A 22,456-nucleotide genomic window follows, 5' to 3' on the forward strand; every position below is an offset into this window, starting at 1 on the left:
AAAATTTCTGCCCCCCCCCCCGAGCTTCAAAATTTCCAGAAATTTTACATCTCTAGCTCCAATCAGAGCCATAACCAGGGAGGAGACTGAGGGGTACCTGCTCTGCAGCACGCTCCACCTCCTCCAGGGAGACCATGGAAGTGATGTCACATCACGTGATATCATGATGTCACAGAGACAGTGCATTATGGCTCTGATTCCATGAGCACACCATAAGTGGCCACTATCTGTTCAGTACAGTGCCACTCTGCGTATGCCAGTGGAGCTCCCAGAGACTCTGTTTAGGAGCATACAGTGCTTCAGAAACCTCAAAGTTTAAGAACTGCTGTTCTAGTCTATTTTGCCCACTTGGTCTGGTTGATTTCCAGGAGCAAGGTGTTCCACAGTTGCATTGGCACCACCACAAAAAAGCCCTACCCCATTACCCTCCCAACAAATGCATGTTAATGGCAGATCTGTCTTGCAAGGCAGATAATAGGACTTGGAATTGGCTGTTGGGTTCTGACCTTTTACTTTGTTTATGCTTGTCTCATTGTTTTTAATTAACATAAGAACAGCCCCGCTGGATCAGGCCATAGGCCCATCTCCTCCAGCTTCCTGTATCTCACAGCAGCCTACCAAATGTCCCAGGGAGCACACCAGATAACAAGAGACCTGCATCCTGGTGCCCTCCCTTGCATTGGCATTCTGACATAGCCCATTTCTAAAATCAGGAGGTTATACATACACATCATGGCTTGTAATGGATTTTTCCTCCATAATGGATTTTTCCTCCAGAAATTGATCCAATTCCCTTTTAAAGGCATCTAGGCCCGATGCCATCACCACATCCTGTGGCAAGGAGTTCCACAGACCAACCACACACTGAGTAAAGAAGTTTCTTTTGTCTGTCCTAACTCTCCCAACACTCAATTTTAGTGGCTATCCCCTGGTTCTGATGTTATATGAGAATCTAAAGAGCATCTCTCTATTGATGTTTCCATTGTCTTTATTGTCTTACTACCTTGTTGTTAGCAACTTTGAAATTTGGTTAGAGATAAGTGTCATGAATATGTACATGTTAGGCCCAGGTTGGCAGTAGAAGCCTGAACCACACTAAGACAATGCAACTGAGAAGTTGCTAGCCATCCCTAGCTGCAAGAATGTGAGTAAATAAACAAAAAGTTTGTTGTCTCTCCTTTGCTGGCCAGAAAGGACAGACAACAAGAATTACAGCCCATTGGAATGTTAGTACCTTAGGAGACAGAGAGGCGCCTGATCAAGCGTGATGGAGTGCAGCTGTGGATCTCCGGTTGGGAGGGGTAAGAACTAGGAGAGCTAGCAACCAGGCCAACTTTAAGAAGGTTCTGTCCTCAAAAGTTTCTGATTGGACAGTCTAAATAAGTATGAAGTCACCTCAGTACTATAAACATAAGAAGTATAATGAGTGCCCCAAGGGGTGTGTCCTGCTCCTTCTTAGACAGCGTTTTTGGGTGCAACATCCTGTACGCCTGTGAGCTCCAATTGTCCACCATGGGCACCTGGCCTCACAGGTAGCCTAGAGCTAAAAGATCTACAAGAGAAGCTGACCCAGGTGAGAGATAGGGATTAATAGAGATAGCCAGCTAGCTTTATTATTTTATTGCTGATATGTTTCCTAGATGTTTATGCCTCTAGCATTTGCTGCCTTACTGTAACTTTATGTAACCTTATGTACTTAAATAAACTAAAATACCTTTTACTGAGTTGTTTCATTGTCTGTTGGGGACAAAGGTTCAGAATCCTGCCTAGCCATTCAGCAAGCTACCAAGTGCTCATTGAGGTCTAGTAACTTGAGGACTGAAGCTTTAATTGGAGAAAGCGCTCAGTGCCTGCAAGGGATAGAATTAAGCCTAGAGGGTCTCAGTGTTCCTGGACTGAGGCACTGGCACATACAGGGTGGTGGCAGTACTACTAAACAGGGGAGCCTTGAGGGCTTTAGGGTTCGAGAACCAAGAACTCTGAGCACCCCAAAACCCCCTAAGTTTGCGACAATAAGCAGTAAATATATTTTATTATAAATAAAGTAAATAAAAAAACGAGTCAATAGAAGGATGGCGGGGACATAAAGGGGGAGAAAAAGCAGAGGTTCCTCTGCGGTAGAAAAACCTCGAAGTGTTCCCATCTGTACACAACCTAATCTGTTCTTCCTCAGAAGAGCAAGCCCTTCTTTATCATTTGGAAATGAAACTGATTGCGCGGAGGTTGAGGTAACAAGCAGGACACATGACAGCCAAGCGAGATGGCAGGAGAGAAACAAAGAACAACCTTTTTTCCTAAAAAAATTTATTTCATTAAATCTCATTGATAGGAAGACTGATATACAATGCAATGATTTCCTCTACAGAGATATTTTGTACACCATAAAAGCAGTTCCGATCTAGAGTGCACCAGCACCCCAGTGTTTTCTACAATAGCTTCTCTCTGTGCACCTTACAAAGGGTTGGCTTTAAGGGGGAACAAGGCCAACCTCCACCCCCCCTTAACCCCACAGGAAATATTCTCAAGTGGGCTCAAGAACAAGAATGAAGGGGGGAAAAATCAGCTGGGGTGGGGGCAGAAAGAGAATCCGGAGCACAAAGGCAGCACAGTTGCGATGGTCATGCCTCATTCCCTTGGCTCACCAGAAAAGGTTAGCTGATGCATGGATGAGGCAGGGCCCATTGCTTTAAAAGACAATTTCACCAGGTGCGGCTCCTCTCAGTCATCTATGAAGGAAGTTGAGCCTGCTGGAATCCCTTCTACAAAACTGTTGAAGGTTACAAGAGCTTGTATTCCTCTACCATCTGGTCCCCTGACTGACCAGATATTTGGCAACAGGAGAAGCAGTGGCAAAATAAGCACCTCTTCCCAAGGTAAGCAAGCACAGAATTGTATGGGACAGACTTCCTCGGTCCTGTGCGTGTCGGCTAGGAGCCAACATAAAGCCACATCTACAAGCAGGACCCTTTGCCAAAAGGGTAAGAAGTTATGCCCAGCCAAAGTAGCACTAGCAACATTAATAACCACAGCCTGCCACTCTCCTCTCCTCCACTTCCTCTTTGTTTCTCAATCTAGATGGGAAGAGATAGGGTTGCTCTCACACCACCCAACCAGGAGAAGTGGGGGTGGTGTTTGTGCGCTGTCAGTCTTGGGCCAACCCTGCCCGTAAGGACACAAGTGTCATTTGCCGTGCAACCCAGCAATGGCTCCACACACCAACCTGAACTGTTGCATAAAAGTAAGACAGACATCCCTTTTTTTTGCTTCGTTTCTTTTTTTAAAAAAGGCAGATTTAAGCCCTTTTCAAACATACTGGATTTGGAACTCTCAGTACATTTTGCTACATGATTTTATAAAAAAAGGCAAGTTCCACTTTAGTTCCAGAAAGTTTTGCTTACTTGCTTTTTTTTTTTAAGAGGAAGCCATGATTAAAAAAAATAAAATCTATTCCACGCCACCACTTCTTGAAGGCAACTTGTTTTAGGCATTGCAGTTCCTGTTAAAAAAAAACAGGCCTATATTATCTGCAAATGAGGTCTCTTCAGCTTTACAGCAAGTCTATGGGGGGGGGGGCTTGTTGTTGTCCATTGTAAAATTAAAAAAACTGTTGATTTTTTTTTTTACAAGATGCAGCATATACCATTTCCAAACTATACAATTCCTCTGCAGGAGGATGCAAAATTGGTCAGTAGTGATTCTGAATATTAAGTACATCAAAAGGACATAAACAAAAAAAAAACACCAGACCTCTCCAGTAATGTGTCAGTTTGCTTTGCTGCCAGAACAGTATATTGTTTTTGAAATTTCCTTTTTACAGAGCAAACGCGCAGCAAACTGACTTAAAATCTCTCGAACGGAGATCTCATTTTCTTTCTTCCTTGAAGAAGGAACATCAAACAGTTTGAGCTATTTACAGCACACAACATGGTCACAGGAAAGAGAACAGGAACTGGGAGAGGTTGCGGGGGGGGGGGGAGAGAATCCGTTCATATCTTAGAGCTGTTTGTGACTACTGAACCAGGGCATCTGGTCACATGCAGGGGTACTACGGTATCATCTGAGGTATAGTGATTTGTATTCCCATCCCCCACCATTGGGCTCTGATGGCACTTGAGTCAAACTCCTTCCCGCACATGCTACATTGGGACAAAGGTCTTCCCTACCCTTCCCCATTTCCTGCAGACCATCTTTTCCTGGATATGTTATGAATGCAAATCTTGGGTAAGCCTCAAGGTTCCTTTTTCTCCCATCCAGAGAGGAAAAAACCCAGCAAAATGCTGCAAATCTTCTCCTCTTCCAATGTGTCACAAGTGTTTTTTTGTTTAAGCTTCACGGCCGATGAAACCTGCGACAGAAAGTAAGAGAATCACACAGTATCTGGAAGATGGCAAGGGGTTGCACTGCATGCAAACCCCAAAGAAAGATGCAACACCCAGGACATGCCTGAGCACTCATGCTCTCTCCCTATGAAGTCCTCATTGCTATGGCGGTGCTGACTATCACAGAGCTTAACACCCCATGAAGTAATTGCGCTTCAAAATTCATCATTCCATTTTTCTGTAAGTGATTTTCAACGTTTTTCTTCTCATGGCACACCAGTGGTGTTGAAACCACTTCTGCTGCCCAGGGTGGTGTCACGTCACTGAGATAACTGGCAATGATGTGATGTCACCGCCAATTATTTCCAGGTTGCGGCTACTCCAAGCTCAGCCAAGTGGCTTTGTTCCCACTTGGCCTAGCATGGAGGAGGAGGCCATAGCAGCCTCTCAGTCTGGCTGAGGTGCCCCCTCTTCCCCTGGAGGTTTCTCAAGCCTCTGGGGAGGAGGAGGGCACAGCCAGGTTGAGAGGCCGCTGTGCAGCGCACAAGAGAGAGGAGGCCGTGGCAGCCTTGCAATGTCGCTGCTGTCCTGTTCCTTCACCTTTGGAGGCTGAACTTCCAAAGGAGAAGGAACCGGGTGGCAGAAATATTGCAAAGCCACTGAGACACAAGGAGAGGCAGTGGCTCTACATACCTAGTGCTGTTGCTGCTTCTCCCGTTGCCACATCTTGGGTGAGACTAATGTGGCTCCCCCTTCCAGGTTGGCACCCAGGACACCCCACCCCTCTGCTTTCTACCCACTGCAGCACATTGACTTCTATGGTCTTCGCTTCTTGTGGTGTTGGTTCTGGCTTCTAGACTTGTCCAGGTTCTGCGACTGTTTCTAGAGCAACTGTCTGTAGTAATGAATTGTCTGCTCCTCTTCCTCTACCAGCACAGCAGACAGTTTCATTACTACATTCATTTGCAGTTGCCCTAGAAACGGAGCTGCAGAACTGGAAGAGTTTTTCAGCGAGTTTCAACCTCTTGCTCCAAACTCCCACAGCACACATAAGAACATAAGAACAGCCCCACTGGATCAGGCCATAGGCCCATCTAGTCCAGCTTCCTGTATCTCACAGCGGCCCACCAAATGCCCCAGGGAGCACACCAGATAACAAGAGACCTCATCCTGGTGCCCTCCCTTGCATCTGGCATTCTGACATAACCCATTTCTAAAATCAGGAGGTTGCGCATACACATCATGGCTTGTACCCCCTAATGGATTTTTCCTCCAGAAACTTGTCCAATCCCCTTTTAAAGGCATCTAGGCTAGACGCCATCACCACATCCTGTGGCAAGGAGTTCCACAGACCGACCACACGCTGAGTAAAGAAATATTTTCTTTTGTCTGTCCTAACCCGCCCAACACTCAATTTTAGTGGATGCCCCCTGGTTCTGGTATTAAGTGAGAGTGTAAAGAGCATCTCCCTATCCACTCTGTCCATCCCCTGCATAATTTTGTATGTCTCAATCATGTCCCCCCTCAGGCGTCTCTTTTCTAGGCTGAAGAGGCCCAAACGCCATAGCCTTTCCTCATAAGGAAGGTGCCCCAGCCCCGTAATCATCTTAGTCACTCTCTTTTGCACCTTTTCCATTTCCACTATGTCTTTTTTGAGATGCGGCGACCAGAACTGGACACAATACTCCAGGTGTGGCCTTACCATCGATTTGTACAACGGCATTATAATACTAGCCGTTTTGTTCTCAATACCCTTCCTAATGATCCCAAGCATAGAATTGGCCTTCTTCACTGCCGCCGCACATTGGGTCAACACTTTCATCGACCTGTCCACCACCACCACCAGATCTCTCTCCTGATCTGTCACAGACAGCTCAGAACCCATCAGCCTATATCTAAAGTTTTGATTTTTTGCCCCAATGTGCATGACTTTACACATGTGCATCTATTGTGATGTGCCGTGGCACATGGGTTGAAAATTGTTGTTCTAAACCAGTGGTCATCAAGCTGCGGACCACTGCTTTTGGGGAAAGCCTTCCCCCATTGTGAGCAGCACTTACCATTATCTTCCAGTGCAATCTTTTCACAAAGTTGTTCTGGGCGGCCGTTTCTGCCCTGAAATCACAGCACAAAGCCTGCTGGGGCGACAGGCAGCAGAAGTGGCTGCCCTGCACGACTGTGTAAAATGATTGCATTGGAAAATAAAGATGGACCAGCACAGAACGGTAAATGCTGCTCACAATGGGGAAGGGTTTTGCAGGCACTGGATCCAGCCTGTGGGTCGGGCTTTGACGCCTGTAGTTCTGGATGAATATCTGAGGGTCCTGATCTCTGTCCCTCTGTTTGGCAGGTGGGTACAAGACAGAGACTTCACAAAGGCATGTCGACCAGGGAATGGGCTTCTGGTGGGTGGGTAAGTGAAGAGATCCACTGAGCTCCATTGTTGGTTCTTCATCACAGTGAAGATCTACTTAGTTTAACCAACATGGTGCTGTTGAGCAGATTTCATGCTCCTGGAGAGATCTCTTTAAAAATGCACTCCACTTATTTGACTATTTAAAAGAGCCACTTGTTATATAGAAACATTATATAGTTTTATCGCAGCTTATAAGCTGTTTCCATTTTCCGTGCTAGAAGAACTGAATATCCATTCTTTGACTCAATTAAGCAGGCCTAGTGGAACTAGACAAAGTCACTGTGGTCCTGCAGGAACTTACCGGGTGAACTGCTTGCTCTCTTCGTGGACTTCCATTTCAGAGCTTTTGAACTCATTCAGCTCCTTCCGGATGGCAGCCTGAAAGAAGGGGCAGAGGAATCCTATCAGCTCATCAAGAAAACCTCCCATCCTCCAGCTACGTCACAGCCACTATCACAGCTGAGCTCATGACGAAGTGACATCCTCGTACTTTTGCCTCAGTTGCATTTTATTCAATCAGGAATAACCTCTCCTGTGCTGTGTTTCCTCTTTAGGGGCTTCCTCATCAGTGGCCAAAATCAGAACAAGAAAGAGTCTAATCTGGGAGGGAGGGAGAAAAAGGTAAGAAGCAGCTGGCATGAAGCTTGGCTTTGGTGCCACCTTGATTCTTCATAGGGTCTTCCAGTGATATTCCTCCGCCTGATGCTATTTACTATAATTCTGGCATGTCTTGTATGTACATATCCTATTGTTCTATAGTCAGTGTTTTCAGGGTCATTGTAGCATTAAGGTGGTCCTTTTTAGGTTTTGCATAGGAAGCTCTGGAATGCAAGAGTGGGAGGACAGATAATGTTGTAAAAGTCATGAGCTGCTGCAGGAATGGGAGCGGGGAGGAAGGTTACCTTACCCCAAATCTCTTACCCCAAATCTCTTTGGGCTTGGCACTAGTGTGATGCCCTACTCCGAGAAGTGCAATCATGAACAGTTACGTAGCACTATCAGCGTGCAGGCTGCCTTAGAAAGTAGAAAACTTACAATCTAAAATTGACACGGGAGATAACAGAGGAAATGGGGGGGATGGGGAGGCAGATGACAAAGGAGCAGGCAAAAACAGTCAGCCCTTCATATCCACAGGGGTTCTGTACTCTGAACACCCACAGATATCGAAATCCATGGATGTTCAAATACAAAGATTTCAGGGGCCCTTTAAACCTCTGAACATGATTGGAGCAGTGCTTCAGTTGCATCCACAGGACTTTCTGAAGCCCACAGAGGTCACACGCATCTGCCCGTGGCATCTATGGGTTTCAGAATGTTTAAAGGTGACTTTTGGCTTCATTCTGAAGCCTGCAGAGGCGGTGGGCAGATACACGGGCTTCAGAAAATCCTCTGGACGTGACCAGAGCACTGCTCTGATCACATTCGGAGAGTCCAGGTGGGTTCTTACCTGCGGGTTCGGAACCCTCAGATACAGTCCCACAGATAACAAGGGCCACCAGTATGGGTTTATTTCATTAACAGGTATTTAAGCTTCATAACAGAAGGGTGTAGGAGTTTGGAAGTTGGACCAAACACTTTAGATAGAAGGGTGGTTTTCAGGAAGGTTTCAAAGTAAGAGAAGTGGCATCACATGAAAGCTCTGGCAGACAGCAGGATGCAGCAAGGTAAAAGGGAAGAAAGGAGACTTTTGGACAGCTGAGGATGACACAGCTTGAGGAGCTAAGTCAGGACAGGATGTGTGGTCAGGAGGTTGAGCGGGTGCCCTGCTTGAAGAAGCGAAGCATGATCAGCCTGGGTTCTCACTTCACAAAGACACTGTGAGAGCATGTGGAACGCAGAAGACTCCGCTGGAGACAGATAACATCTTGAGAACCTACCGAGGGCGAACTAAAGCTGCTGTGAGAGCTTGGACAGAGCACAGCCAGGATGATGGCTGCACTTGGGACAGAAACATCTGGTGTAACTGACGAGTCCCTCTCACAGAACAAATAATTGTAAAAGCCCCATTTGAAAAGAATAGCTTTCCTATTTTATTTTGAAATTTTAAACCTTTATGAATAGTTTGCCTATGTAAACAGTTTTGAGTTTCATGGAAAAAACAGAGAAAATGGGTAGATAAATGCTTAAATAAGTAAAAGTTCCAGGTAGTGATGATATTGGGACAAGAGCAATGAGATGGGCTGGGCAGGGAGCATGTTCTCTCTCACCTTGTCAGCAGGGGTTAATTTCGTCCATGGCTTGTCCGCTCGCCTGTCGTAGTCCTGAGCATCAGTTACCTCCACATATTCATGAAACCTCAGGATCTTCCTTGCCTGCAGCTCAGCCACTGTGGGTCTTTGACTAAGCTGAAAGGAACAAACATCCACTTCCAAGTCAACTGCACAGTCTATGTGCAAGGCCAAAACACATTTTTATTTATTTATTTTATTTTATTAATTTATACCCCGCCTTTTGCCCAATGGGCACACAAGGCGGCTTACAACTCCTTAAAAATACAACATTAAGAAACAATTTACAATAATTAAAAAATCTAAAAACAAACAAACCCTGTGGATTTTCATATAAAAAGCAAGAACGCCAGCCAGCCTGTCAACAATTAAAAGCTTTTCGAAAGAAAAAGGTCTTCAGTCCATGCCGAAACGTTAGCAACGAGGGAGCAGTTCTCAGTTCTAAGGGGAGGGTATTCCACAGTTCGGGGGCCACCACAGAGAAGGCCCTCTTCCTGGCCACCGCCCCTCTCACATCTCTTAGTGGCGGCACAGTCAAAAGGGCCCCCCCAGATCATCTAAGAGCACGGGCAGGATTGTAGGGAAGGAGGCGGTCCCTCAAATACCCCGGACCCAAGCCGTAAAGGGATGGGCTAGCAAGGTTCCTATCCTAGTGCACTGTCGCAAGTCCTGGTGTAAGGTGCAGCAATACATCTAGGGCACGGCTCCAGCAGAGTAGCTTAGGGCAGTGCAACTGCAACCGAGCAAAATCTCACAGTAATCAGATATATATGGGAAGGGGGTTTCAGTGAAGGAGTGGTCACATGTAGGATATCCAATTTCAGTAAGATGAAGAGAGGTGCCTTTTCCACCAGTGCAGCTTGAAAAATGATTTGCCTTACTGGGTTTGGAAGACACACAGAGGTGTGTTTACAACCAGAACAAAGTATGCAAATTAAGGGTGCAATCCTAACGTCTTATGTCAGGACTTTCCAGCACTTCCAGTCAATGGGACGTGTGCTGCATCCTGCAGTTGGGTGTCACTCATGGAGACCTCCTCAAAGTAAGGGAATGTTTGTTCCCTTACCTCAGAGCTGCACTGCCCTTAAGTCCGTGCTGGAAAGCACGGACATAAGGGGTTAGGATAGCGCCCTAAGTCAGTGTAAGACCAGGCCCAGGCACAAAGACTCCTACTGCCCTGCTGCTCCAAATATCACTTCCCCTCACCTGGCAGTTTGCCAGCCAGGCCAACCTGTAAAGGAAGAAGGGGAACAGAGCAGAAAAAGAAGTGTGCAGGAGAGGAATAGGAGAGGCTAGCCCAGTATTTCTCACACTGTGGGTCAGGACCCACTAGGTGGGTCGCGAGCCAGTTTCAGGTGGGTCCCCATTCATTTCAATATTTTATTTTTAATATATTAGACTTGATGCTGCCATGGCATGTGACTGCATTTGGGGAAATGTTACAGAACTATACTTTTAACAAGCCATTAGGTTAATTCTTTTAACAATGATTGTAAATGCTACTGACTCCTGGGTAAGTAGGCCTAGGATTGTTAAAATTTTCCTGCTTGATGACGTCACTTCTGGTCATGACATCACTTCCGGTGGGTCCTGACAGATTCTCATTCTAAAAAAGTGGGTCCTGGTGCTAAATGTGTGAGAACCACTGGGCTACCCATCAGCCTCCTTTCCTCCATACTTCCTTCTCCAGTCTGTTCCTCTCCAAATCCAGGACAAGAAGCGGCAGGAGTGAGTGGAGAAGGGAGGTGAGACATGTACCTCCCCATCCACCACCTGAGGCAATCACCTCAGTTGGCTTCATGAAGGGACCTGGTCCTGTTTACACCAAGGTTGTATTACTGTTTTTCCTGTGACATAACTGAAAAAAATAATAATAAAAGCTCAGAAATCTTGACAACCTGTTGATTTCTATGGCACCAAATGTCAATGTCCCAGAATAAATCTTGCCACCCCCATAGACAGTGTGCTTCAATGGGCCACCACCTGCAGAGAGCTCTAGCAGCAGATGAAAACAACATGTGTAATTTTCCAATACCTTTCTGCTGAGTCTCCTCTTTATTTCCCTCTTCTCAGCTTGCCGGTCAGCCTCATTCTTTGCTGTCAAGAAGTCAAGTGATATTTATGAACACAATATTGGAAGACAGACTTCTATTAACTTCTTGAGAATTAAACACACAAGAACAGGGGTGCCCAAACCCCAGCCCTCGAGGCCTCTCAATGTGGCCCTCAGGGAGCCCCCCAGTCCCCAATGAGCCTCTGGCCCTCCAGAGATTTGTTGGAGCCCACACTGGCCTGATGCAACTGCTCTCAGCATGAGGGCGACTGTTTGACCTCTCGCGTGAGCTGTGGGATGAGGGCTCCTTCCACTGCTTGTTTTTTTACGTCTGTGATGCAGTAGCGGCAGCAAAGAAAAGGTTGGCCTTGCTTTGTGCAAGGCCCTTTATAGGCCTTGAGCTATTGCAAGACCTTCATTCATTCATATAAGTTCATCTTTAATATATTCATTTATGTAAACTTATGTAAATTTATTCAAATTTTAAATGTAAATTAATTCTTCCCCCCCCCCCCCGGCCCCTGACACAGTGTCAGAGAGACAATGTGGCCCTCCTGCCAAAAACTTTGGACACCCCTGCACAAGAACCAGGGACAGAGAAAATTCCCAAAACACTGTCCACACAAAAGACTAATAACATGGAAGCCGTGAAGTCAGGGCACATCCAATTTAATAGGAAGTCATTCATTTCCCAGCTGATCAACCAAGTTACAGCAGATGAACAAGATTTTGCTTCTGTCGTTCATGCCTGGTCATTCCCTTGCTAGAACAAACTGCAAGACGTCCTTGAAAATGGTCCAAAAACTTTAAGCAGTGCAGTAGGAGGCAACTGGATTGCTGTCTGGAGCTAGCCAGAGGGATATTACTCTCACACTGAAATCTCCACTGGCTGCCAATTTGTTCCCTTGACCAAGCCGAAGATCCTATTTTGGGCCTTGCCTTTTCCAGTATGAACCTCTCCTTGTTGGCTCTTTTGGGGACACTGTACTAGATGTGCTGCCTCCCCTACAAGACTACTGTCCCATACAAGTGTATCGGTGCCTGGTTATCCTTCTCCCACCCCCACCCCCTGCTCCTGGGTTGGGCTGCAAGTTCCCAACGCAGAACCAATTACCCCCAAGTTACACTAGCAAACCCTGCCCCACTCTCCTTAGCTCCTCCCTTCTCATTTATCAGTGATCTTAAGCCTGGAAGCCTTAATGCGGTGATTTTCAATCAGTGTGCCGTGAATGGTCTGCAAGTGTGCTGCAGGAGTTTGGGAGAGAGTCATTTATCCGTTGGGCCATTGGGGAATTTGAGTCCCCCACCGGCAGTGCGCTGTGCCTTGTCAATTGTAAAAAAAAAAAAAAAAAAAACTGATGGTGTGCCTTGACAATTTTAACACCTCATCAATGTGCCATGAGATTTTCGCTGCCGAAAAATCGCTGCCTTAAACCTGTTGCTACTCAAATCACACACCTACAACCACCAACACCCTCTGGCCCACTTGGTTTTGCACCCAGTGGCAGTCCTGGCCACTGTGGTGCCTGGGGGCACACCTTAGCCCCCTTTTAAGGCCTTCAGAGAGCCTTAAAATGTCACTTCTGGTTTTCAGCCGAAAACAGGAAGTGAAGTTTTTTAAAGGCCCTCCGGAGACCTTAGAAGGCCTTCTGAGGGCCAGGAAGGGAGGCAGCAGGCACGGGTAGCCCTTGGGGCAGTATGGCTAGAGTGGCAGCAGCATCCCCCAGCCATGCCACCGGAGGTCACATCCCCCACAGGTACGCTACTGTTTGCACCCACTCCTCTTCTTTCCCCATCTTTGGAATACTTTGTCTCAGTTAAACAAGCCTTTCGTTTGCCACCTGCAGTTCCTGGAGAAGACAAGCCAAGATGTTTCCACAACCTACAGTGGCCAAGTGGCAAGTCCTGCCCTTGGGCACACCACTCACCAGCTGCAATCTAGGGCACCTGCTGCAGCATTTAACTCACTGGGCATTTAATGAAACTTTCTACGCAAATCACAGGCAGAGTGGCAAGAATGTTGCCTAACTGGAGTAGCAAGTGAAGTATCTGCTCTGTGTTTGGGACAGTGGCCAAGGAATGCCACGAGGTCATGTTTTGTACTGCAAAGCAATATGCCGAGAGTGCATGTTGTTTAGCAAACAGTACTGTTGGGGAACTTCACAAAGGTGTTACTTACGCTGAAGTATATTCCTTTGCTCCAGTTCTTCCGGCGTTGGTCTCTGACTTAGTCGCCTGGTTAAAACATTAAAAAAGGACGAAAGAATTACAAATGCATCATTTTAGGATAGACCCTCTAGCTCAGCACATTCTGACAATGGCCAGGAGAAAACTGCGATAAACTCAAAGGACAGTCTCAAAGGAGGTGCAGAAGTGGGCCTCCAGCATTTGTACTAGTACGCCTGAACTTTGCCCTTTTGGGGGCTCAAACCTTGAACAAGAGAAAAATGTTATGCTGAAAGGAGGAATGAGGATGGGCTGACAGACAGACACTGGTGTCCAACTTACTTTACCAGCAAAGAAACAAGTAATTTCTAGGTCAGTGGGAAAGGAGAAACAGCCCTGCCACTCTGACTTCTCACATGTTTTTACTGAGTCCTGAATTTTTTTTGTAAGTTATAGATATAACTGCCTAAGGTAGGGGGTTGGACTAGACATTAGGCCCCTCCAACTCTATGATATGTTGTCATTTTACCTGTAAGGCAAATTTTGCCCTGGCAACAGGGCAGGATCTCCCTGCAAATCTGTTTGTAATAAACTATTATACTTTGCAATAAAGTATCCACAGATTCACTTATACGTGGATCAGGTCCACAGCCCACCCTCCCTGTGCGCTCCTTCAGTGGCTTCCCTGGTGCTCCTAATGCATTATAAGGCATTGAAAACATCATTTCCGTTTTCCCTAGGAAACAGAAGTTGCTTTTTTTTTTTTTTGCCTGTAAGGTCTTTTCTACCTATAAGGCTTTTTTTGCCAGTAAGGATACGGATGTTTGTGGCCTCTGCTGGGCTCAGAGGACCCACCAGATCTCCTGTCGGAGCTCTCCTCAGCTCTGGAGGGTGGGAGGGAGGCATTCACCTGTATCTGCAGTTTCACTTAACCACAGGGAAATGGAACACAGGGGCAGGCTTATACCTCTGATTGGTTCAAACCTAAACAGAGCCTGAAGTTTTGTTTCTTCCACAATCTTTACAACCACGCATATACTGTACATCACACTGTAATATACTGGACCCTGTGCATCCACACTAGATATTTTGCCCTTCTTGCCTCCTGTTGTTAACTATCTCAACCTCAGGAGCCAGAGGTAGGCAGGACAAAGTAGGTTCAGATATTCACTCCTGATGTTTCAGTAACTTCTTCCCTAGAAACTGCATTCCAGCAAAGGGGAAGAGTTTTACTTCTACTGAAGGATGAATGGAAGGGCGTGTCCAAATGGCTGTGATTTCAGGGAGCTGACACACAAAACAGTTTATTATTAACAGTATTTATATACTGCTTTTAAACAAAAGTTCACAAATCGGTTTACAGAGAAAAATCAAATGACTGAAGGTTCCCTGTCCCAAAAGGGCTCACAATCTAAAAGATGCAAAACACCAGCAGACAGCCACTGGAAAAGACACTGCTGGGGTGAGAAGGGCCAGTTACTCTCCCCCTGCTAAATAAAAGAGGAGCTCCCATTTGAAAAAGTGCCTCTTACCCAATAAGCAAGGGTTAAGTTTACCCTGCTTTGGACCCTAATCTCTCCCATAACACTGACTACAACCACAGCAGGCAGTGTGGCTGCATCTCAGTTCCTGTGTTAATTGCAAAGACATTCCAAGGGGAAAAGCGCCTACATCTCTTTACCCAGCACTTATCTGATCGGTGGAACTCCTTGCTACAGGATGTGGTGATGGCATCTGGCCAAGATGCCTTTTAAAAGGGGATTGGACAGATGTGTGGAGGATGCATCCATCACAGGGTACAAGTCATGATGACTGTATGCAACCTCTGAGTTTTAGAAGTAGGCTACCTCAGGATGCAAGGGAGTGGCAACAGGGTGCAGTTATCTTGTTTCTCTTGTGTGCCCTCTGAGGCTTTTGGTGAACCACTGAGACACAGGAAGCAGGACTAGTTTGGCCTTTGGCCCGATCTAGCCAGACTCTCCTTGTTTTGGGGGCATTTCCAATGCTTCTGAATAAATGGGAAAGTCCCCACCAGAATGAAGGCATACCTTTCTTAGCTTTTCCTACCTGATCAGTGTTGTCCCAATCTGTTGTCGGATTTCATTCCACTCCTCCTTGCTCTTTCGAGGAAAAGCATTCTCTCCTGTCACCTCCTGCCGGGGGGCCATATTGCCCAGCTTCATGGCCAGAGTATCTTTCCTCTTGACTTTGTTGGCTAGAGCGGCTTGGAAGAAAAAGAGAGGCCATCATCAATTGAGAAAGGCCTGTTGCTTCTTATTCAGTTGGTCCCATACCTTTAGGTCACACTACCACTTACAGCACAGTATACAAAGTAGGTGAATGTACCACTGTGGCAAAAGAGCATCCCTCTCCAGTGCAAAACATGCACTCAGAGAGAGGTCCATCTGAAAAAATATACACTGGATATATTTGGGGAATATAGGTGGGGGAAAATAATAATATAATATAGGTGGGGAAAAGAAATACAGGTGTCCCCCAGTAACTGCAAGGGATAAGTACCACTGCTTCTGTGGATACCAGAAACTGTGGATAGCAGTGAACACTATTCAAATCTCATGACTCACCTCTTCATTTGCAAAGTTTTGCAAAATGTAGCTTTTGCACTTTGCTTGCTACAGAGCGCTCAGAAAATAAGACACTCTGAACACTAGACTTAAAGCTGGTAGACTAACACTACAGGAGGTGACAGAGAAACCACTAACAGGAAGTGGATCTAGAGTTCTCTTGTCTGGTTCCTCTACTGTCCCCATTCCAATAGGGAAGAATTTGTGAACTGAGGGTAAGAGAAACTGCAGGTTCTTCCTCTGCTCTTATGCCCTCCTTGCCAACTCATTGAGATTCTGAATCTCAACAGGTGGAATTCTGACCCAAGCCTTACTGTTGTGACTTTCATCTTCATCCTCATCTTCCTCTTCCTTGTACAAAACTGGTCCCTCGGAGTCTGAATCACTTGGCCCTTCCTCTTCATCATGCACAGTCTGAAGCATTAGCCTGGGAATAACCGTAACTGCTGGGCTATCTCCAATATAAACGTGGGAACTGGAATGGTGCACCTCCTCCTGGTCTTCCTCTTCTTGGCTGTCATCGTCTGGACTAACGAAAAGGCACACAATTATTTCTCTCTCTTTTAAACACTCTACATCAAAGTTCCTCACACTGTGGATAGTGACTCACTTGATGGGTCACAACCTGATATGGTGAGACCTGGTTTGGGCCCTCCCACCCACACTTGCATTTGGCTGCCTGCAATTTGGAGCCCTCCTGACACAATTGGAGGACTCACTGGGCCTCCACAGGCCTGCAGAAGCAGCTGGAAAGTCACTACCAGTGAAAGTGACTTCTAGTCGCTTCCAGAGACCTGTGGAAATGGTGCCGGAGAAGGTGGTGGGTTGTGGTACCCTCCACCATAGAACACTGGGTCGTCGTTGGGCAAAGTTTGAGAACCCCCTGCGCTAGATTAACTGTCCATTTATAGAGCTTGCAGAGGAATAAACACATGCGCAATGTACAGTCAGTTCTCATTATCTACTAGGGTTAGGTTCCTGGAAAACCTAATGGGTACTGAATTAGCAGATACTGAATCATTGGGGTTAGGTTCGAGGGGTTAGGTTCTTCGCTATACACTCTATGAATGTTATTGACCTGAATGTTACTTTGAAATCTATGGGGATGGGTGACATTGAGGGCTCATCAACACCTCTAACATCTGATGTTTTCTCCTCCGTGCTGGCTATCCCCTGACTTGCTGGCCCAACAATAAGGCCTCAGTGTTCAGCAGTATGGAAGGGTTTGCTTCACCCGTCCTCCTCCATTTGTCTCTTGGTTCCTTCCCGGGGTTTACCCCAGCCACACTATTCACAGATAATGAGAACACATTATCTCACGAATAATGAAAGGTAGGTGGCAATTCTGCCCTTGGCGGATAAGTGAATTTGTGGATAACGAGTTTATGTATGAAGAGAGCTGACTGTACCAACTGAAACAAGGCCAGGCAAGTGAAACCAGCATACCTTAAAACTAGCATTCCCATGACTGTGAACATGGAAGAATGATGGGCGGTCAAGGTCAGGTTTTTAAGCTTCCTCTCTTGGCATCGGCACACTCACACAAACCATCTATCTCCTTCCATCACAGAGGTCTTGCTTATGGTGAGGGGACCATCCACAGCTGATGGCAAAGTGGGCTGACTATTTATATTTTATAAAGATCTGCTCGTGCCAAGTGATTCAGTTATTTCACAGGCAGTGCTATCAAGCAATTAACAGCCCTCCATTCACCCTCAGCGAAGGTTTCTCTCTCTTTTTAAGTGAAGTCCATTGTTGTGAGCAGCTTGCATTGGCAGGGGGTTGGATTCAATAACCTTGCAGGTCTCTTCCAACTCTATAATTCATCACCAGGGCTGTACATACTCCACCATCATTATCAGGCAAGCACATAAACCAATACTGTAAAAACCATAACCAATACTGTAACCAATGTTGTAAGCCAATTTCAGGTTATATGCTTGCAAGTGCAGACCATGCCTGGTGAATTCTAGGAAGCAGAAGGAATTGTGGGGATGGAGGGGAGAAGAGTGGGAGAAAGCTATCTGGTTCTTGCAAGCCAGACTCCATTCCCTTCATAGCTATTTGCTCTCCTCTGCCACTAATTAGTCGAAGCAGAGTTAAGATTTGCAAATATGAAAATGGACCGCAGCATACTTTCTTCAGATTCCAAGGCTTAGTTTCTGAGGACCATACAGGTGGTTTTTGTTTTTTTAAATAAAGGCACACACCTGCCTTTGGGCAGCTTAATACCAGCTGTGCATGGCTCATAAGCAAGCTCTAGTCTAGAAACTATCCCAAGCAAGGATATTCCTCCCACTTCCTCCCACTCTTGATGATCCCCAAATCTAGTGTCCCTGTTGTTATAGCTACGGCAAGAAAACTAAAAGCAAGGTACGCTCAACAATCACACTTCTCCCTCTTCCTAGATAGATACTGATTCTTTTAAACTCCAGGAATTACCACATTAGAACACAGGTCATATCCTATGTTCCCCCAAGGCAGTGGTTCCCAAACTGCGAGCTGTGGATCCGGAGAGCAGTGGAAACCTCATGAAAACCCTACCGCCCTATGCAATATAAAGGATTGCAGCCCTAATGGAGAGATGCAGCCCAGTAGGTCAAGGAAGCCACCAGTCGAAAAAAGTTTGAGAACCACTGCGGGGGAGGGGGGTTCCATGTAGGTGTGCATACCCCTTTCACAACTGTGCAATGACACACAAGTTGCACCACCTCAGGATGTTTAGTGACGATGACATCACCAACTTCCAGGTTGCCAAACTCCACACTGTGCAGAGCTCCTTAGCTGTAGAAATCATGTTTTATAATTTCTTGAGAGAACAGCACTAAGCTGGTGTCCATGACTTCGCTTTCAATACTTGGATGCTCCAGTAGGAGAGAGGGGTACAAAAGCAATTCCAGCGTGACTCACACTTTCAGACGCTCAATGGTAACTGGCAGTGATCGCGTCCGGCCCCCAGTGTCGTTATCTTCGTAGGAACCTTCATTCTCAAAGAGCAGGGAGTGAGCCCTGTGTGACCCTTCGGCAGGTGGGGTTGATGGCAAGGGGCTTGTCAGAGCCTGCTGGATGCGGATGTGCAGCGGGAGCTGGGGCAGTCGAGAAGGCACGCGAGGCTCCCCGAATGTATGCTCAGCCATCCTCTTGGCCACATCTGGCAGCAAGAACCCATCTTGTGGGGTCTCCAGCCATAGTTCTCCAGAAAAGAATGGTTCTCCCCCATGGGTGGAAGGAGGTAGCGGAACACGTGGGGGCTCCAGAGGAACGTGAGAGGACAGAGGGGGAGAAGGAGAGCACGGTGGTATCATATGCACTGGTATCGAAGATGGGCGATGAGATGACGGCGTGAACTTGTCGCTGGGTGACTTGGGGGAAGCAGCCGACTCAAGAGATGAGGACACGTTCAGTGGGACGCCTCTTTTGGGGGGCAAAGGTGGAGAAGGCTTCGACAAAGTCATGCCGCTACTGAAAGCTTGCGACAATTCAGCTGGAAGAAAAGAGAGATTCCCATTAGATCTGCTTAGTTTTCCTTGCAATGGAAAAGGTAACTACCCAGCTGAGCAAATTCTGGAACGACGGCTAAGCCAGACACTGATCAATGGAAAGCAATTTGCCAGCTGCCTTTCAGTTACATATTCCAGCAGGAATTTGTACAGCAGAGAGCCACTGCAGTCCTGTGAATACAGACCAAGGTTCAACTCCTAAGACAGCACACACTTTCAGCTTCAGCCTGTCTTAGCCAGACACTGTCAGAAAGCCAGTGGCCAGCAGTGTCACTAGGGTTTCTGCCACCTGGTGTGGGTAGTCAGCACGTCACCCCCTTGATGGACCTCCCCCCATGTAGTGGGTGGAGCAACACTCTAGGTAGTGGGCACGTTGATGCACCATTGCTGCCTTATTGGTTTTTTGGCTATAACTTTTGAGAGAGACATTTCAACGCGGTTTGTTTCATTGCATTCCTCATGAAATTATGCATTGAATTATATATATATATATATATATATATATATATATATATATATATATATATATATATATATATATATATAATATATATATATATATATATATAATATGATGGTATTATTAAAAAAACAAATATGTAAAAAGTTCCGGCCAGTAGTGGCGTCACCCCCCCCCCCGTGCATGTCACCCGGTGCAGCCCGCAACCCCTGCACCCCCTAGTGACACCACCACCAGTGACATACATAAAAAGGAAGTACGTTTGAGACTGCATTCATAGGCCACGCTGGATTTCTGCATACTCGCCCACAGGAGGAGTAGCTGAAAATACAATAGCCAAAAGGCAACAAAAGGGTCCCAGAGTATTCATATGACAAACATAGAAACTGCGCAAGAATTTGCCCCCAGCCATTCCTTTCTTCCTGCCTCTCTCAGGAACATTTCTGCAAAGTGCACCTTCATGCAGATTGCTGGAAACTCTGCCAGCATCTTATTCTTCCAATCAGTGAGAATAATGAGGCGTGTGGGTGTGAAAGATTTGCTTTGGAGAACCACACAATCTGCACTTGAGCAGGCACTGTGGGCAAGTCTTGAATACAAACAGGAAGGGGTTTTGTAAAAAAGTATAAATCAAAAATATGCCATTTAAATAGAGGATGACAACTTATCCAACTAGCTTGTGCAGGTGGTGAGAATGAGCAGGGTTTCCAGTTGCACATCCCAAAGAATGTTCCTCATCCCACAGATGGTAACCAACAGAACTACGGCAGCGGTTCCCAAACCCTCCAGGAGTTTGGGACCCACAGTAAGTCTTTGCGGGAGAGGGGGGAATGCAGGGATGCTACCCCCAGGATCGTGCCACTTCCGGGGCAACAGGGGCTTTGTTTCACTCACCACCACCTGCACCAGAATCCTGGGGGTGCAGGGAGCCTGCAAAAGCCTCCAAAGGACTCCCCAAACCTTGAAAAAATCTAAAAATAAAGATCGTGACCCAATTCTGGTTTTCGATCACGAAACCAGAAGTGGGTCACAAATTCCATTTTTAGATTTTCTGAGGCTTGGGGAGCCCTGTGGAGGCTTCCATGGCCTCCCCACATTCTCTGGGAGGCTGCTGGCGGTGATGAGTAAAATGAAGCCCCTGGCAGAGGTGCGATCCTAGGGATTGTGATGCTGCATTCTGCCCTCCCTATCCCTTAAAGGAACAAAGGCAGAGCCCCTCAGGCTGGAGTGCTGCAACAACCCAGTTTGAGAAAGTCTGGTCTACGGTTACAGCCACACAGTTGCCCCGTCATGCAGTTGGTCCTGCAGCTGCTGAGATATAATTCCCTTAATTCATTCCGCCAACACTCACATTTTTAATGAGCAGAAAGGATTCTGGACCTTGAATTAGCATTTTGTCATTAGGAGAGCTTGGTTTTCCATCTGTGGTTAGACTTCCCAGCATACTGAGATGTATACCCAGTTTCTGCAGATGGGAAGGTGTTGTCCCCGTGGCGGCCCGAACAGGTTTTAGGGGAAGCATCAGCTAATGACACTCCCAAACCTCTTTGCTTTTGTATATGCATTCACTATAGAGTTATGTACATGCCTACTACACTGTCCGCAACATCGGTGCAGATAATCTCCATGCTAACCTGGAGGGCTGGGCTGCCTCCCTACTTATGGTGTTGATGGACGGCACAAGCAGCCAGTAAAACAGCTCCCCGCTTTGCCGTTGCAAGGCTTTTGCTTCCTCTAATGTTCTTCCCCCAATGGCCTCGCCAACGTAATGCGTTATGGAGTTGTAGAGACAAAGGGACAAATCTCTCCTCAGCTCTCTGAGTGCAGAATTAGATCAAATGGGCACAAACTGCAAGATTCTGGTTGGATATCAGGAAGAAATTCTTGGCAGGAAAGACGGTTTGGCAGTGGAACAGATTGGCAAGGGAGGCGGTGGATTCTCCCTCACTGGAGTTCTTCAAGCAGAGGTTCACCAGGCATTTGCTGGAAACACACTAATCTAGGAGGATTTCCTGCTACAGCTATGACTGGATGACCTTGAAGGTGCCTTTCAACTCTATGATTCTATTATTATTATTATTAATTATTAACAGTATTTATATACCACTTTTCAACAAAAAGTTCCCAAAGCGGTTTACAGAGAAAAATCAAATAACTAATGGCTCCCTGTCCCAAAAGGGCTCACAATCTAAAAAGATGCAAAAGAATACCAGCAGATAGCCAATAGAAAAGACACTGCTGGGGTGAAGAGGGCCAGTTACTCCCCCTCTGCTAAATCAAAGAGGAGCACCCACTTGAAAAAGTGCCTCTTATCCAGTTAGCAGGGTATGAATTCTATGTAATTCAGTGAGTTTGTTTCTTGACTGGGATTACTTGGGCAAATTTATTTCTATCAACATGCTTTTCCAGTAGGGGAACAGGTGAAGTACTTCTGCAGGCCACAAGAGGAAGCAAGAGAGAAGAGCACAGAGCTTCTCAAGCAGGTGTTTTGGCAGGTGCCATTTTAAAGATGTTTGGGATTTCCAGATTTTCTTTGCACAGGCCAGGGGCCAGATGCTTCTGTTGGCTCTCAGCGACCATGGCTGCCACAAGAATCAAAATGGAGGACTCTCTATCTACTCTCATGGCATCTTCAAAACCAGACATAATCCAACCCCAGAAACATAGCTTAGATCCAAAAACAGACAGGTTACAAAGCACCCCCATCCTAACCAACTGAACGAGAAACC

At 46.4% G+C, this 22,456-nt stretch overlaps 1 protein-coding gene across 5 annotated transcripts in view; it reads right to left on the minus strand.

The window, feature by feature from the left end:
- Nucleotides 1-2,323: 2,323 nt before the first annotated feature.
- PHACTR4 (phosphatase and actin regulator 4) overlaps nucleotides 2,324-22,456 on the minus strand; it is a 136,340-nt gene continuing 116,207 nt past the window's right edge. For all 5 annotated transcript variants that reach the window (XM_066638885.1, XM_066638882.1, XM_066638884.1 and 2 more), the window contains 8 exons: nucleotides 18,678-19,251; nucleotides 16,082-16,296; nucleotides 15,250-15,406; nucleotides 13,196-13,251; nucleotides 10,999-11,060; nucleotides 8,943-9,080; nucleotides 7,037-7,113; nucleotides 2,324-4,345 (listed from right to left, as the gene is read on the minus strand). In XM_066638885.1, the coding sequence (XP_066494982.1) occupies nucleotides 4,330-4,345; nucleotides 7,037-7,113; nucleotides 8,943-9,080; nucleotides 10,999-11,060; nucleotides 13,196-13,251; nucleotides 15,250-15,406; nucleotides 16,082-16,296; nucleotides 18,678-19,251 (1,295 nt within the window). In that variant the 3' untranslated portion in view covers nucleotides 2,324-4,329. The remainder of the gene's footprint in view (nucleotides 4,346-7,036; nucleotides 7,114-8,942; nucleotides 9,081-10,998; nucleotides 11,061-13,195; nucleotides 13,252-15,249; nucleotides 15,407-16,081; nucleotides 16,297-18,677; nucleotides 19,252-22,456) is intronic.

The sequence above is a fragment of the Tiliqua scincoides genome, chromosome 10 (genome assembly GCF_035046505.1).
Source record: "Tiliqua scincoides isolate rTilSci1 chromosome 10, rTilSci1.hap2, whole genome shotgun sequence".
NCBI classification, from domain to species: Eukaryota; Metazoa; Chordata; class Lepidosauria; order Squamata; family Scincidae; genus Tiliqua; species Tiliqua scincoides.